The following is a 15,541-nucleotide window of genomic DNA, read 5'->3' as shown; positions in this document are numbered from 1 at the left end:
TTCATTCTGCATGATTGTCCTGTCCTGCCCAACATACATGGAGGTGAGAAATCTGCTTATAATTATTTAAATCTAGAATGGAACTTCATTTACATATAAATGTGGACTTGCAGTTTCCATGGTCTTAATATACACTGAATTTTCTAGGAATGCAACTACCGTGTAAATCGAGTAAAGCTCCTACTTTCTTTTACTTGGAACTTTGCCAAGAGTTCCTCACCTATTCGTAAATTCCTGCTCACAGTATGTCAGACACAGTAAGTCTGTGTTCAGGTTTGTTGCTGAGTTCACGGTGATTCTGTGCACCAGGCAAGCCCTGGGCTACTCCTTTATGTCTTGCAGTTTAGACATGCAAGAGTATTTACTTATCAAAGTACATAGCAATTAATTAAAAGCAATTTCAGTTGTTTCTCCTTTATCTAATTAGTTCAGTTCAGTCGCTCAGTTGTGTCCAGCTCTTTGCGATCCCATGGACTGCAGCATGCCAGGCTTTCCTCTCCATCACCAACTGCTGGCGCTTGCTCAAACTCATGTCCATTAAGTTGGTGATGCCATCCAATCATCTCATCCTCTATTGTCCCCTCCTCCTCCTGCCTTCAATCTTTCCCGGAATCAGGGTCTTTTCCAATGAGTCAGCTCTTCGCATCTGGTAGCCAAAGTATTGGAGCTTCACCTTCAGCATCTGCCCTTCCAATGAATATTCAGGACTGATTTCCTTTAGGATGGACTGGTTGGATCTCCTTGCAGTCCACAGGACTCTCAAGAGGCTTCTCCAACACCACAGTTCAAAAGCATCAATTCTTTGGCACTCAGACTTCTTATGGTCCAACTCTCATATCCTTTATCTAATAGTTGAGCATTATTTTTATTTTATTTGAAATAAAATAAAGATAGGCTATATTTTTTATGAACTTAATTTCAGGAGAGTAAAGGGGCACCATGAATATTTGCTACTGTCAGGGGACACCGGGTGGGACTGAGCAGAGAACCCCGGTCTCAGCACAGCACCACAGTGCCCACTGAGCAGGAGAAGGGGCCGAGCAGCGCCCCCTCCAATCATCATACATAGGCATCTGCTCTGCATACGTGTGTCCATGCCTTTGTGTGTGTGTCCTTTATATTTTTCCACTAATGGGATCATACTAAACACATTATTCTGCAAAATTGTTTATTTACTTAAACGTATATCTTGAACACATTCATGTCAGCACAGATAGCTCTACTTAATTCTTTTTAATGTTGCAGAGTAGTTTATTGTGTGAAGGAGCCATAATTTATTAAACCACCTCCTAGTGATAAACACTGAGTTTTTTCCATTTGTTTTTCATGATAAATAACTCTGTCACTATTATATAGATTTAGGCATCACTGTGTATCTGTGTGAAAATATCTGTGAAATAAAGTTCTTAAAGTGAATATAAAAGTTCTGGATTAGATGGCAGGTATGTCCACTTAAAATTTTGAAAGTTACTGACAAGTTTCTTTCCAAAAAACACTGCACTGATTTATATGCCTATAACAGTGTATGAAAATATCTATTTCAAAACCTCTCCAGTTGGGCCTCAAGAAACATTTCAGTCTTTGATAAGCTGATAGGTTTTATTAGAGTCTCATGTTTATTTTAATTTGTAGCTTTAAAATTATGAATACAGTGCATATCTTCTTATATGCCATGGGACATCTGCATTTTTCCTGTGCATTTGCTTTACCCATTTTTTTCTATTGATTTTTTTCTCTTTTGTTTCTAAAAACCTCTTAATATATATTAAGGAAATTAGCTTTTTGTCACCTGTGTTTCACTTAAAAATTTTTTATTCTTTGTCTTTTGAATGTTTTTACATACATATGAAACATTTATATTTTAAGCAGTAATTTATATGATTTTTCTTTGTCTTTTGTATTTGGAACAAATTTTAAAAGGCCTTTCCCACTCTAAGGTTATTAAAATATTTCCCTTGTGTTTTTTTCCTAGCTTCATTATGGCCTCATTCTTTAAATTTAAAGTTTTGATCAACTTGAAATTTATTTTGATATAGAGAGTGAGGTATGGATCCAACAGGCCAATCGTCCCAACACCGTTAACTGAATGATTTATATTTCCTCTACTGATATGAAATGCTGTATCTATAAACACCCAGAGTTAGACATGACTGAGCACATGGTGCAATGACAAATGATCTGAACTCTGTATGCTTTTCCATTTGTCTATTTGCTTCATTTTCAGTTAGTAGTTTTAATTGTTGTAAATTTATCATAAAATTTTAAAATATGCTGTTTCATTCACTTTATTTCAGAATTTTTCTAGCTACCCTTGAGTGTTTGTTTGTCTAATATTAGTGTCATTTTGGCAAGTCTTAAGTTCTGTTGGCATTTTGATTGAAAATGCTTTGAATTAATAGAATAGGGGAACTGACATCTTCATGGTGTTGAGTCTTCCTATCTAAGAACAAGCTGTAGCTCTCCATTTATTTATTTTTTTAAATATTTATTTATTCAGGCTGCACTGGGTCTTAGCTGCAGCATGCAGGACCTTCTACCTTTGTTGTGGTAAGTGGGATCTAGTTCCCTGACCAGGGATTGAACCCAAGCTCCCTGTATTGGGAGCAAAGAGTCTTAGTCACTGAACCACCAGGGAAGTCCCTCCATTTACTCTTTTATACCCTTTCAGATCAGATCAGATCAGTCGCTCAGTCGTGTCCGACTCTTTGTGACCCCATGAATCGCAGCACGCCAGGCCTCCCTGTCCATCACCAACTCCCGGAGTTCACTCAGACTCAAGTCCATTGAGTCAGCGATGCCATCCAGCCATCTCATCCTCTGTCATCCCCTTCTCCTCTTGCCCCCAATCCCTCCCAGCATCAGAGTCTTTTCCAATGAGTCAATTCTTCGCATGAGGTGGCCAAAGTACTGGAGTTTCAGCTTTAGCATCATTCCTTCCAAAGAAATCCCAGGGCTGATCTCCTTCAGAATGGACTGGTTGGATCTCCTTGCAGTCCAAGGGACTCTCAAGAGTCTTCTCCAACACCACAGTTCAAAAGCATCAATTCTTCGGCGCTCAGCCTTCTTCACAGTCCAACTCTCACATCCATACATGACCACAGGAAAAACCATAGCCTTGACTAGACGGACCTTTGTCGGAAAAGTAATGTCTCTGCTTTTGAATATGCTATCTAGGTTGGTCATAACTTTCCTTCCAAGGAGTAAGTGTCTTTTAATTTCATGGCTGCAGTCATCATCTGTAGTGATTTTGGAGCCCAGAAAAATAAAGTCTGACACTGTTTCCAATGTTTCCCCATCTATTTCCCATGAAGTGGTGGGACCGGATGCCATGATCTTCGTTTTCTGAATGTTGAGCTTTAAGCCAACTTTTTCACTCTCCACTTTCACTTTCATCAAGAGGCTTTTGAGTTCCTCTTCACTTTCTGCCATGAGGGTGGTGTCATCTGCATATCTGAGGTTATTGATATTTCTCCCGGCAATCTAGATTCCAGCTTGTGTTTCTTCCAGTCCAGCGTTTCTCATGATGTACTCTGTATATAAGTTAAATAAACAGGGTGACAATATACAGCCTTGACGAACTCCTTTTCCTATTTGGAACCAGTCTGTTGTTCCATGTTCAATTCTAACTGTTGCTTCCTGACCTGCATACAAATTTCTCAAGAGGCAGATCAGGTGGTCTGGTATTCCCATCTCATTCAGAATTTTCCACAGTTTATTGTGATCCACACAGTCAAAGTCTTTGGCATAGTCAATAAAGCAGAAATAGATGTTTTTCTGGAACTCTCTTGCTTTTTCTATGATCCAGCGGATGTTGGCAATTTGATCTCTGGTTCCTCTGCTTTTTCTAAAACCAGCTTGAACATCAGGAAGTTCATGGTTCACATTTTGCTGAAGCCTGGCTTGGAGAATTTTGATCATTACTTTACTAGTGTGTGAGATGAGTGCAATTGTGCGGTAGTTTGAGCATTCTTTGGCATTGCCTTTCTTTGGGATTGGAATGAAAACTGACCTTTTCCAGTCCTGTGGCCACTGCTGAGTTTTCCAAATTTGCTGGCATATTGAGTGCAGCACTTTCACAGCATCATCTTTCAGGATTTGGAATAGCTCAACTGGAATTCCATCACCTCCACTAGCTTTGTTAGTAGTGATGCTTTCTAAGGCCCACTTGACTTCACACTCCAGGATGTCTGGCTCTAGGTCAGTGATCACACCATTGTGATTATCTGGGTCGTGAAGATTTTTTTGTACAGTTCTTCTGTGTATTCTTGCCATCTCTTCTTAATATCTTCTGCTTCTGTTAGGTCCATACCATTTCTTTTAGTGGAGTTTTAATGTTAAGTTTATTCCTCAGCATTCTCTTTTTTTCTTTTTTTTCTTTTAGTGCTGTTGTTAATATTTTCCCCTATTTTATTTTTCTAGCTAGCTATTGTTTACTTACAAGAAAGCTAATGGTTATAAATTATAATGGTATAATATAATATATATTATATATAATATATAATATGTAATGGTATAAATATAATGGTATAATTTATAATATTATACTATTGTATATGTGTTATATTTATAATTAGAATAATTTTAATAGTTCAACATTAGGTGACTTAGGTATGGAGATATTTATATTTGTATTCATTTTCTGCTCTATGATGTGACTTTAAAATAGACAGATCAAAATACAAACAAATCTTTGGTCAAGGGTTTAACCTAAAGATTCAGCTCACATCCAGACTGGCCTTCTGCAGACCCTGAACAGCTAAAGCACCCAGCTAGCTTTTAGCTAGCACTGACTTTCTGCATCAAGGGTTTTCAACTCAAATTCCTTTCCAGATTAGGCTTGTAAGATAATGAGAAAGCAGGTGGGTGGAGGCCCTGTCTTGAGGGGCTGCTGCCACTTATCCTTCACCTTCCACGACCATGTAGGAATACCACCCAGTGTGGCCAGATCTGATTTTTCAAAAGAGCCAGAGATACAGATTAAAAAATTTTTAATGTTGACTCAAATTTATAAAAAGTCCTACGTGGGTCCAACTAACCATATATGTTTTCAGATATGGTTCTAATCTGTGGGTTAGGTTAGCCCTTTGGGCAACTGACCACCAGGTTGCCACATCAATAGATAAGAGTCTCAGAAATACAACCACAGTCTCAACGTTTACTAGATTACTTTCCATCTAAATCGGCTTGTGCAGATGGTAGAATATGTCTTCCTGTGATCTGCCTAAACCCATGAACCCCAAACCCAATAACAAACCCTCCATCTGCAGAGCAGGCCCTGCAGGGATCTCACGTGATCCTCACAAGGGCCCTGAGAGACCAGGACCAAAGTCACAGCAAGGAAGTGAGGGCGCTAGGATTAGCCCCAGGTTATCTGTGTGGTAGAGTGGCCGACCGTACCCGCCGGGTCTTCAATTTTATCTCTGCTGCTCACTAGCTGTGATTTCTGGCAAGCTACTTAATTGCCCCAGGCCTTTTAAGAAATGGATCTGATATAATAGTACCCACCTCCCGGGCCTCCTCCAAGGGTAAAACGAGTTCACCTTACAGAGTGTCTGGAACTCCATAACTACTAGATAAAGTGACTTACTATTATTATTAACTAGTCCAGGCTTCTCTCTACTTTATCACCCCTACCTATCCAATTATTTGTACTCCTTTGAAAAGAATAAGCACCCAGGAGACTGTGATGGCTGGCTCTACCTCTCTCCCTTCCCCTTTATACCTCTCTCCCTGAGACTTGGTTTCTGCATCTGTAAAATGGGGATGCTGTCAGAGATCTTGTCACAGACCCTAATGACCCCAAGGGGGAGGATTCATGGGACACCTGTGGTGTTAGTAAAAGAATGAACCTCAGTTCATTCTGACTGAGGTACTCCATAGATCTTGCTCCGTTACTGACACTCCATCCCTTGCAGGCTCAGTTGCCCTCCAGGCTCTGGCCCCATTTCAGGCAGACAGGGGACCAAGTCACTCTTGCCTCTTAACTGATCTCCACATAGTACCCAGATCTGCACAAAGAGCCCTGGCTACTCTCACCTGAGCCCCACGAGCTCCAGTCTCAGAGCTGGGCCTGCCCTGCCTAGGAGCCTCCATGAAGCTGGTAGACAGCCTGCCTCATCCAGCTCTTTCCCTAAAGTTCTAACCCAGATCCAGCCCTGATGCAACCACAGCCCACTCACATTTCTAAGAACCCCTTGTCTCTGTCACTGCTTCCTGGGTCTCGTGTACCAGCCTACAGGGACATCCCACTATCTTAGGCTCTCATCCAAGTGCCCCCAGCCCCCCACTGTCTGTTCAATACCCAAGACTGCCTCTTGCCTGTTCAGTCAGACATCTTCCCGGAGTTGTTGGCTAAGTCTGTCCATCCGTATTAGCCCAGTGCTGTTGGAGTAGGGCGGAGTGTCTGCCTGTTCCACCCTTCTGGTCCAGCCCCTTACCTAGCGGTAAGCCTGATGTGACCAGCCACCTCACAAGGAGTAATAATCATGCCATATTGGGAGCTTGTGTGCGCTAGATCAGAGTCTAAGCAGCTCATGTGTTTGCAGCATTTAATTCTCACAGCAACACCGTGGGGTGGGTGCTAGCACAATTTTACAGATGAAAAAACCATCTGTTAGGCCAGAATTCTTATTTAACTTCCTCAAGAATACGCAGCTACCACAAGTTCAAATCCAGCAACATGCCTCTAGTGCCCACACGCTTCATCTTCACACTGACAGTTCAAGCAACTGGTCTTTAAGAAAAGTAGTCTAAACCTCCTGTCCTTCTTGACTCCACCTGGAAACCTGAAACTCCTGGCAGCGATCTACCAGGAATCCCACTCACCCTATGGGCTGAGGCCCACCAGGACTGCCTTTCTCCCAGACAGCTAAATCCCAGCCATTCTGAACACTTCAGTCCCAGTCCCAGGGGCCCTGAAATCACCCAGCCCCTTGATGCGAGGCTTCCCTGCTCCATCCAGCCCCAGCCCACTGCCCATTTGCTACCTGCTCTCCTCTGGCTCTACCAGAGCATCTACAGCCATGTCTCAGTCCCCCAACCTGTTCCAGAACCTCATAACCTCATTAAAAGAAAGATGGCCCCTGTCAAGCCCCAAAGCACCAAGAAGCCATTTTCGCCATCACATACTTTCTCTCTCTCCCTGCCACTTGCCCCTTGCCCCACCACACCCCAGGTGCCCTCACCTGTCACAATGGGATAGGACTGTGGCCCAGGTACGCTGCTCCCGATGTCAGCGGGGGTGGGACTGGTCAGGTTGGCCTTCATGTCATCCAGCCCTCCTGCCAGCGAGGCCATGGTGGAATAATCGGCAGTCTGAAAGAGGAAACAAGACAGATGTCTCAGCACGGAGGTTCCAAAGCACTCCAGCCAAATACCACTGCCACGTTTTGGGCTCAGCCAGCTAGCCCATACCAGCACCAAGGCTCCTGGGGGGCTCACAGATCCCCAGTATTGAGAGGACACATTCAGCTCGACAGACCAAGACAGGTGTCCAGAATCAGGACGTCTCCCCAAGTGAGGAGGTGGATAAGATTCAGTGCAGCTTCACGAGAATTCAAACCTTGCTTCTTTATGGCTGCAGGTTCCCTTCCCTCAGCCCCAGCCAGCCAGGGACAACCAACCTCCTCTATGCAAGGAGGAAAGCATCTATAACCAAGGCAGAAACATGAATCTTGTAGCCAAGAGGCTGGAAAGGAAAGTTTCTCATTTCTGTGCTCTTAAACCTGCAAGCGTAGAATCACAAAAACGAGGGTTAAAGGGAATTTGGGTCATCAACTAGTTGAAACCCTCATTTCACAGAGGAGGAAACTGAGACCCAAGGAGAGGAGGGCTTTGCCCAGGGTCAACAGGGGATGGTTCACCATGAACTCTCACCCCAAAACCATCATATCAAAGCAAATGTTTTTGAATTCTGGAAGCATGTAAACACCACTATGCTGAAAACTGATTTACCAAGTCCACTCCAATCATGTACACAATCATGCTCTTTTCTTTAAGCCATTGCATGAAACCAGAGCTTGTGATGTGTCATTTCCTTGGCACCACTGTCAGAATGGTCTCTGGAAAGGTTGTGAAGCTGCCGACATGGGTCTTCCCACTCCAGGAAAAACTACAGCAAGAGTGACAGGTCTTTCCCTCCCGTTCCCCACTTCAATCCCAGGCCTATCTTCAGGTAAAGACATTATTCGCAGATACCCAAGCCAGAGTATTTGGCTGTGCCAAGCTCTGGTGCAGGGAGTCTCCTCCATCACCCTGGCATTGCCAATGGATGATGCCTTTCTGTCTGTCCAGGGTTATGTCCTTAGACAAGGAAACAAGAAGTCTTCTGAAAGGAGTTTGCAGGCTTTCTGGGTAGGGTGATGAGGATTGAGTTACTGGGAGGGAAACCAGAGGAGTCACTGGGCAAGTGGCAGGCAGAGGGGATGAAGACTCAGGCATATCCCTGGTGCTTTTCTCTGCAAATGAATTAGAAAGTAGTTCCAGGGCAGCTCAAATGCTGAGCACGGTGGGTGGCAGCTGTGCATCCAGGAGTACTGCAGGCCCAGGCACCCTGAGATGAATTCTTGCCCAGAGCTCCCGGGACTTTGCACCTGTCTCCAGCAGAGGCTGATTCTGCAATGTGCAGAGAAGAGCACAGGCCCAGAGCCAGCCCAGGGGCTTCTACAGGAGAAGGACAAGATGGTGACAGGCGTCCCTGACATCAGGAATCACTATAGAGCTGCAGTAATTAAGACAGTATGGGACTGGCACAGGCATGGATAAATCGACCAATGAAACAGAATCGAGTCCAGAAACTGATTTGTGCATGTATGGAACCTTGATATATGAGAGAGGTGATGTACAAATCAGCAGGGAAGGATGAGACTCTAATAAACAGTGCAGGGGAACCAGTTATCCATTCAGAAACAAGGAGGGAAAAAAGAAATTGGATCTTTACTTTACACCAGACACAAAAATCAATTCTGGGTGGATTAGAGACCTAAATGTGAAAGGCAAAAGCATCTAACATGGTCCAGACTTGGGAACAAGTCTGCCCTTCATAGAAAAGAAAATGTATGCCCCTGGGATGCTCACACAGAGCTCCTGGTCACTGTGAGGACAGTAGTGATTCCTGGCCAACCTGCTGCCTTGCTTCAGTGCCTCTTCCTCCAGGAAGTCCTTTCTGACTACCACACCCCAGGAAGCAGGAGTCCAGAGTGGCACCAGGACAATAAGAACCATAATATTCACAACTGTGTCAAAGCTCACAGTTATCAATCACTTGCTCTATGCCCGGAGCTTTTATCTGTGTTATCCCATTTAATCCTCACACTTACCCCATGTAGTAGGGTCTACATTATTCCTATGGTACAGATGAAGAAACTGAGACTTCTGACGTAGGAGGAAAGTGTTTGCCTAATGTCATACAGCTTCTAGGTGCCAGAGCCAGGATGCAAACCTGGGTCCATCCGACTCCAAAATCTTGACAATTACCCTAGTGATTTTCATACTGTGTCCTAACCCTTCAACAGGTAGGAAATCACTGTGCTAGTACTAACCTTTACAATGGAAAACAGAGTCGACTAGAACAGAAAAGTCTCTCACATAGAAAAAGTAAATCCTGCTTCATCATTCTTTGTTTCTTTGTAAGTGGATACGTGTGTACTAGGTAGAGAGGACAATATATTTCTGGCTGTAGGTCTCACCCAGCAGTCTTCATTCCAGGCAGCGGAAGCTATTGAGAAAAGGTCACTGTCCAGACTTTATCCAGCACAGAATGGGACTTGTTCATGCATTAGCCTCCTAATTTGCTTAAAAAATTAGGATGTAAAGCTCATTGGAGGCCCTCCTTCAGTGTATTGCCACGTGCAAAACCAGGAGGTCAAATTGTCTCTGTGAGGGTCTCTGCGGTTTATGAGACCCTGGGATGGGGACAGCGCCTATCACCTCCCTAGGTTCCTGTGTCCTAGTAGAGGTCTGAGCATAGTGCATGCTTAGTGTTTACTGAGCTTTTTTGTGTATGCAAGATGGCACATGAGGACCAAACATACTCTCTGCCCTTCATCCACAGATCTCAAGGGAAAAGACACGTGGTCCTGAAGCTCCATCCAACAAGGACAAAGGCACAGAGCCATTCATTGACACGGCACAGGAAGTGGTAAAGAAATGTTTCTTGGGCAAGCTGCTATTTATCCTGGACCTGAGCAATCCCTGACCCCCAAGCTGAGTAGAGCTGAAAGAAAGCTCAGAAGTGAGATGGGAGTGATCCAAAAACAAGGCACGTCGATAGTTGCAGGAGGAAGAGGTCCAGATGAAAAAGTAGACAAGCTGGGATTCGACTCTGAAGAGCCTGCACAGTGAACACTGGATGAACAAATGAATGAGTGACCCTTATCCTCAGGAGAGCCAGGCAGTATCTTGGCTAAGAGTAGCACCCCTGTGCCCCTCCCCACCCCACTACCAGGTCTGCCCCTTCCTAGACTCCGGGCTAGGCAGCTGCGTCCACAAGGGAAAGCCTCTAATTCCCAAGGAAGCATAGCCAACCCAGGTTTAAGAAAATGATCGGACAATGGCCAATCCTGCCTCTTAACATATTTAATATCCACATGGAAGAGGCTTTTTGTTATTTGATTGTGTTTTAGTCATTAAATTCAGTATCAAGGTTTGTTTAGTCACTTCAGCAATTGGGTTTGAATCATCTCTTCCAGACACAGAATCTTCAACTTGTGTAAGACATGCAATGGGAGATCCAAAAATCCAGTTTCTCAAGCACCAGTGGTTGCCAGAAGGTGCAATGAATTTCCCTAAAGAGCTGGGGCTGAGAAGACAGCTGGATTCACAAACCAGCTGTCACTGCCCTTTGCCACGCATGCCTCCCACACCTCTTGCTTACAGGGCTTGAGCCCAATCCCTCTCCTTTGGTGGGGTTCTATAGCTCCTGCTCTGCTCCTGCATGAGCCAGGGGATGCCGTCATTTCATTTGCTTTGTAATTATGCCCCAATTTCTCACCATTCTCTGTCCCACTGAGCTGCCTGTGATTTTTTGAGGCAACTGCCTTCTCCCCCATCTCCTGGGGTCCCTGGACCCTCGCTTCACTGGCTACTCCTCAGTCACTCCAGGAACTGTCCTACCTCTGCCTGGAAAGTTCACCTCATTCAGCCACTTAAACTCACAAGACCCAGTTCAAATGTCATCTCCTTGGTGCAGCCATTCCTGGACCCCACATTCCTACAAAGAAATCAAGATTCCCTTGTCTATGTTTCCATAATTGGTGTCATTTTGCACAGACCTCTATTATACTTCCCACCATGTATAATGGCTGTTTGTCTATCTCCCTCCAGGTTGCCTTGAGAGCACAGAGCAGGAAATAGCCTGAGAGCCCCCTAAGCGTTTGTTGAATGAATGAATGAATGCATGATCCAGGAGCATGATATTCACCACAAAATCCAAACATTAACTGTAGAGGGTTTAAACAAGAGCAGGAAATAATATGCTAACCTCCCACCTCTACCCCTCATCAAGTCAGGTGACCAGAAGACAACGTCCTTGTCTACCCTGTGGTGTAGTCCCTGAGGAAGTGATTTCATTGTTCTGGGACAGAATATCAGGCATTCAACACTGATTAGAGGCAATAAAAGAAAACAACCAAACAAAAAATGTAAAAAAAAAAAATCTTCTAGAGACACTCCCATTAGAACATTCAAATTCCATGTCAATGTCTTCTACAATTCATTACCCACCCATCCCCCCCCCAAAAAAATTACTACAGGGACATTGGAAACCCTACATATCCTTCTTTGCCTTGGTTGCCAGGAAGCTTAGTCAAATTCAGAGCTTAGTCACCACAAATGTATCAATGCTGGCACCTTGTAGAATGATCTTAGCCTTTCCTCTGCATAATTTCTGAACTTTTTCAGCCTTAGCTAACGTCGATATAAGTCATTGTTTATTTTGCAGGATACTTCAAGTCCTTTTTGAAAGTGGAAGCTGGGAGAGGTAGAAAGAATGACAGAAAAAGAAAGATGGGAGGGACGATCAGGCGAGAGAAAGACAAGAAAAGAGGGAACCCATGATTGGTGCCTCTTTTCCTGGTCACAGTGGCATCTATTTCCACATCTCATAGTCATTTGGACAGCCAAGGGCTGAAGAGTGGGGCTGTATTGGTGCGCCTATGCCCTTGGGTGTACCAGCAGCCCCCACCCCCTCCCTCCACTGGCTGTCAAGCCACCAACATCTGCAGGTAACGGCTGTGTCCCACATTCCTACTTTTACAAGTTTTTGGAGTTCTTTTTGTGGATTTTGTGCTTCTGTTCCCTTCCCATTAGGGCTCCTTGGTTCTGTTCTTGACTATGACCCAGGAAAGAAAATAACCTGAGGTCAGCAAGTCACAGGTCCATATAGTTAAAGTTATGGTTTTTCCAATAGTCATGTGAGAGTTGGACCATAAAGGCTGAGTGCCAAAGAATTGATACTTTTGAACTGTGGTGCCGGGAGACTCTTGAGAGTCCCTTGGACTGCAAGAAGATCAAACAAGTCAATCCTAAAAGAAATCAACCCTGAATATTCATTGGAAGGACTGATGCTGATGCTCCAATACTTTGGCCACCTCATGCAAAGAGCTGACTCACTGGAAAAGATCCTGATGCTGGGAAAGATTGAGGGCAGGAGGAGAAGGGAGTGACAGAGGATGGGATGGTTGGATGGCATCACTGACTCAATGGACGTGAGTTTAAGCAAACTCCAGGAGATAGTGAAGGACAGGGAAGCCTGGCGTGTTAAAGTCCACGGGGTTGCAAAGAGTCAGACATGCCTTAGAGACTGAATAACAATGGCAAGTCCCAGAGGGTCCACTCCAATGGAGCCAACTGGGGTAAAAGCTTCTCTGCCTACTTACATGAAAAGATGTTCAACGTCGCTCATTATTAGAGAAATGCAAATCAAAACTACAATCAGACATCACCTCACACCAGTTAGAATGGCCATCATCAAAAATCTACAAACAATAAATGCTGGAGAAGGTATAAAGAGAAGGGGAACCTCCTACACTGTTGGTGGGAATGTAAATTGGTATGGCCACTGTGAAGAACAGTATGGAGGTTCCTTAAAAAACTAAAAATAGAGTTACCCTATGACCCAGCAATCTCCCTCCTGGGCATGTATCTGGAGAAAAAGTTTGAAAGGGTACATGCCTCCTAGTGTTCGTTGCAGCACTGTTTACAACAGCCAAGACATAGAAGCAATCTAAGTGTCTATCGACAAACAAATGAATAAAGAGGATGTGGTACGTACATACAATGGAATATTATTCAGCCATTAAAAAGAACAAAATAATGCCATTTGCAGCCACACGAGTGGACCTACCAATTGTCACACTGAGTGTAGTAAGTCAGACAGAGAAAGATAACTACTGTATATCACTTATGTGTGGAATCTGAAAAACTGATACAAATGAATTTATTCACAAAACAGAAACAGACTCACAGATTTAGAGAATGAATTTATGGTCACCAAGGTGGGAAGGGTGGGGTGGAAGGATAGATTGGGAGTTTGAGATTGACATGTACACATTGCTATATTTAAAATGCATAACCAACAAGGACCCACCCTATCCTTGAGCACAGGGAATTCCGCTCAATATAATGTAACAACCTAAATGGGAAAAGAACTTGAAAAAGAATAAATATGTATGACTGAATCACTCTGCTGTACACCTGAAATTAACACAATATTTTTTTTTAATCGGAAAAGTCTCTCTTCGTGTGACTTAATTTATTTTTTTAAACCTTTTCTTTTGATGGACAGGGAAGCCTGGCGTGCTGCAGTCCATGGGGTCACAAAGAGTCGGACATGACTGAGCGACTGAACTGCTGATTTTGCATTGGTATATAGTCAATAACACAACACTGTTAATCAACTATACATTAGTATAAAATAAAAAGTTAAAAAAGGATAGGCAATCATTTGTCAAGCATGGTTTAAATGAGTGGGTTCCACATTTTTAGTATTTGCATCTTGATTGATAAAATATCTATTGAGAAAAAAAACCAAACTTCTCCACCTACTGCCACAGACCCCTAGGAGGCCTCAAGTTCAAGTCCCACCAGGTATGCACCTCTTCTCAGATACCATGCTCCAAATGACAGTCTTGCACTCTCAAATGTCTGAGTCAGAAGGATGTTCAGGGTTATCTTTTCTAACCTGGAAAAACTGATGTGGGAGGGGAATGGACTTCCTTAGCTAATTTTTATCTGCATAAAATAAAGCCATTGATCCCATAGTAGAAAGAACAGTGAACTAGGAGCAATAACACAGGGTTCCTGCCCCAGCCCTGCCTCTGTCTCACCTGTGTGACCTCAGGCAAGCTGGGCCAGTTCTCTGAGCCTTATTTTCCTCATTAATGAGATTTAAGTCTAGCCCTCTGCCCCCTGCCTGCCGAGGAGACTGTGAAGATCCGAAGGATAAGGAAAGGGGCCGCACTTCGGACACTAGGCAGCAGGGAAGGCCATGGACTCGTAGCAGGGACTCGAGGCGGCGCGCCAGGGAGGTGTGTGCTTGGTGTCACTTGGGTCCCTAGGAAATTACCTGGAAAAGGACTGCCTGGGGCTGCACCAAGTATTGTCTCATCAGCACGGGGCACCACTGCCATAGCATGGAGGAGAAAAGAAACACAGACACGTGAGAAGGAGGGCAGCGCGAAGCAGGCCAGTGCAGGGGGGCAGGCTGCGGGGCTGCTGCCTCAGCTGGCCACCTGGGCCAGCACAAGGCTTCCCCATCACCTGCTGAGTCCTCCAGGTTCACCGCTGGGCGTGAGGCGGCCCTTGGGAGATGGGCCAGAGCCAGGCCAACCAGTCCCCCACCTGAGGGACCAGACACCTGCTCAACTACGCACCTACCCAGAGAAGGACGGAAGCTGGAGTAGGGGAGGCGAGTCCCCAGGGCCTGGCCTGATGACAGGCAGGAGTGCGGCTGAGAAACCCGCCAGTTCTGCGGACAGGAGGACCGGAGGACAGGGCTCACGTCTGCCACAGGCAAGGTTCGTGCATTGTGGAGCCAGGCCAGGCACCTCAATTCTCGGCTCCTTCTCTCATCTTCAACGTGGGGATACATGACCTACCGCACAGGGTTATGACCAGGCATACAGGAAGTGATAAGAATGTCAACTCCTGAGGGCAGGTCTTTTTGCTCTCGTTTTTTTTAGTCTTCATGGCCAGTATCCCAGTGAGTTTATCAACATTGATATCCCAGTGTGATTTTACCAGATGTTATCATTGGAGGAAACTGGATAAGGGTATATGGGATCCCTCTGCATTATTTCTTTAGCACTGCATGTAAACCTATAATTATTTCAAACTAACAAGTTTAATTTTAAAAAAGAAAAAAAGAAACACAAAAAACAATAAACTTCGAGCATTCCATCTCCACTAAACCAAATGGAAGATGAATCAAACTTGCAAAAGACATTTTTGCTGAAAGGAGGGATGATGAATGATGCCTGCAAAAGTGCTCCATAATCTACAAAGTGCTACTGCCAGTATTATCAGAGGGGAAGAACTGCTAAGA

General features: G+C 44.4%; 1 protein-coding gene across 1 annotated transcript in view; it reads right to left on the bottom strand.

Moving 5' to 3' along the window:
* The window catches only part of PAX5 (paired box 5), a 180,517-nt gene that overhangs the window by 72,638 nt on the left and 92,338 nt on the right, over nt 1–15,541 (bottom strand). Inside the window, exon 7 of the mRNA XM_070375639.1 lies at nt 7,185–7,314. Within this exon, the coding sequence (XP_070231740.1) occupies nt 7,185–7,314 (130 nt within the window). The remainder of the gene's footprint in view (nt 1–7,184; nt 7,315–15,541) is intronic.

The sequence above is a fragment of the Bos mutus genome, chromosome 8, assembly GCF_027580195.1.
Source record: "Bos mutus isolate GX-2022 chromosome 8, NWIPB_WYAK_1.1, whole genome shotgun sequence".
NCBI lineage: Eukaryota > Metazoa > Chordata > Mammalia > Artiodactyla > Bovidae > Bos > Bos mutus.
This window is presented reverse-complemented; position numbering and strand designations above follow the sequence as displayed.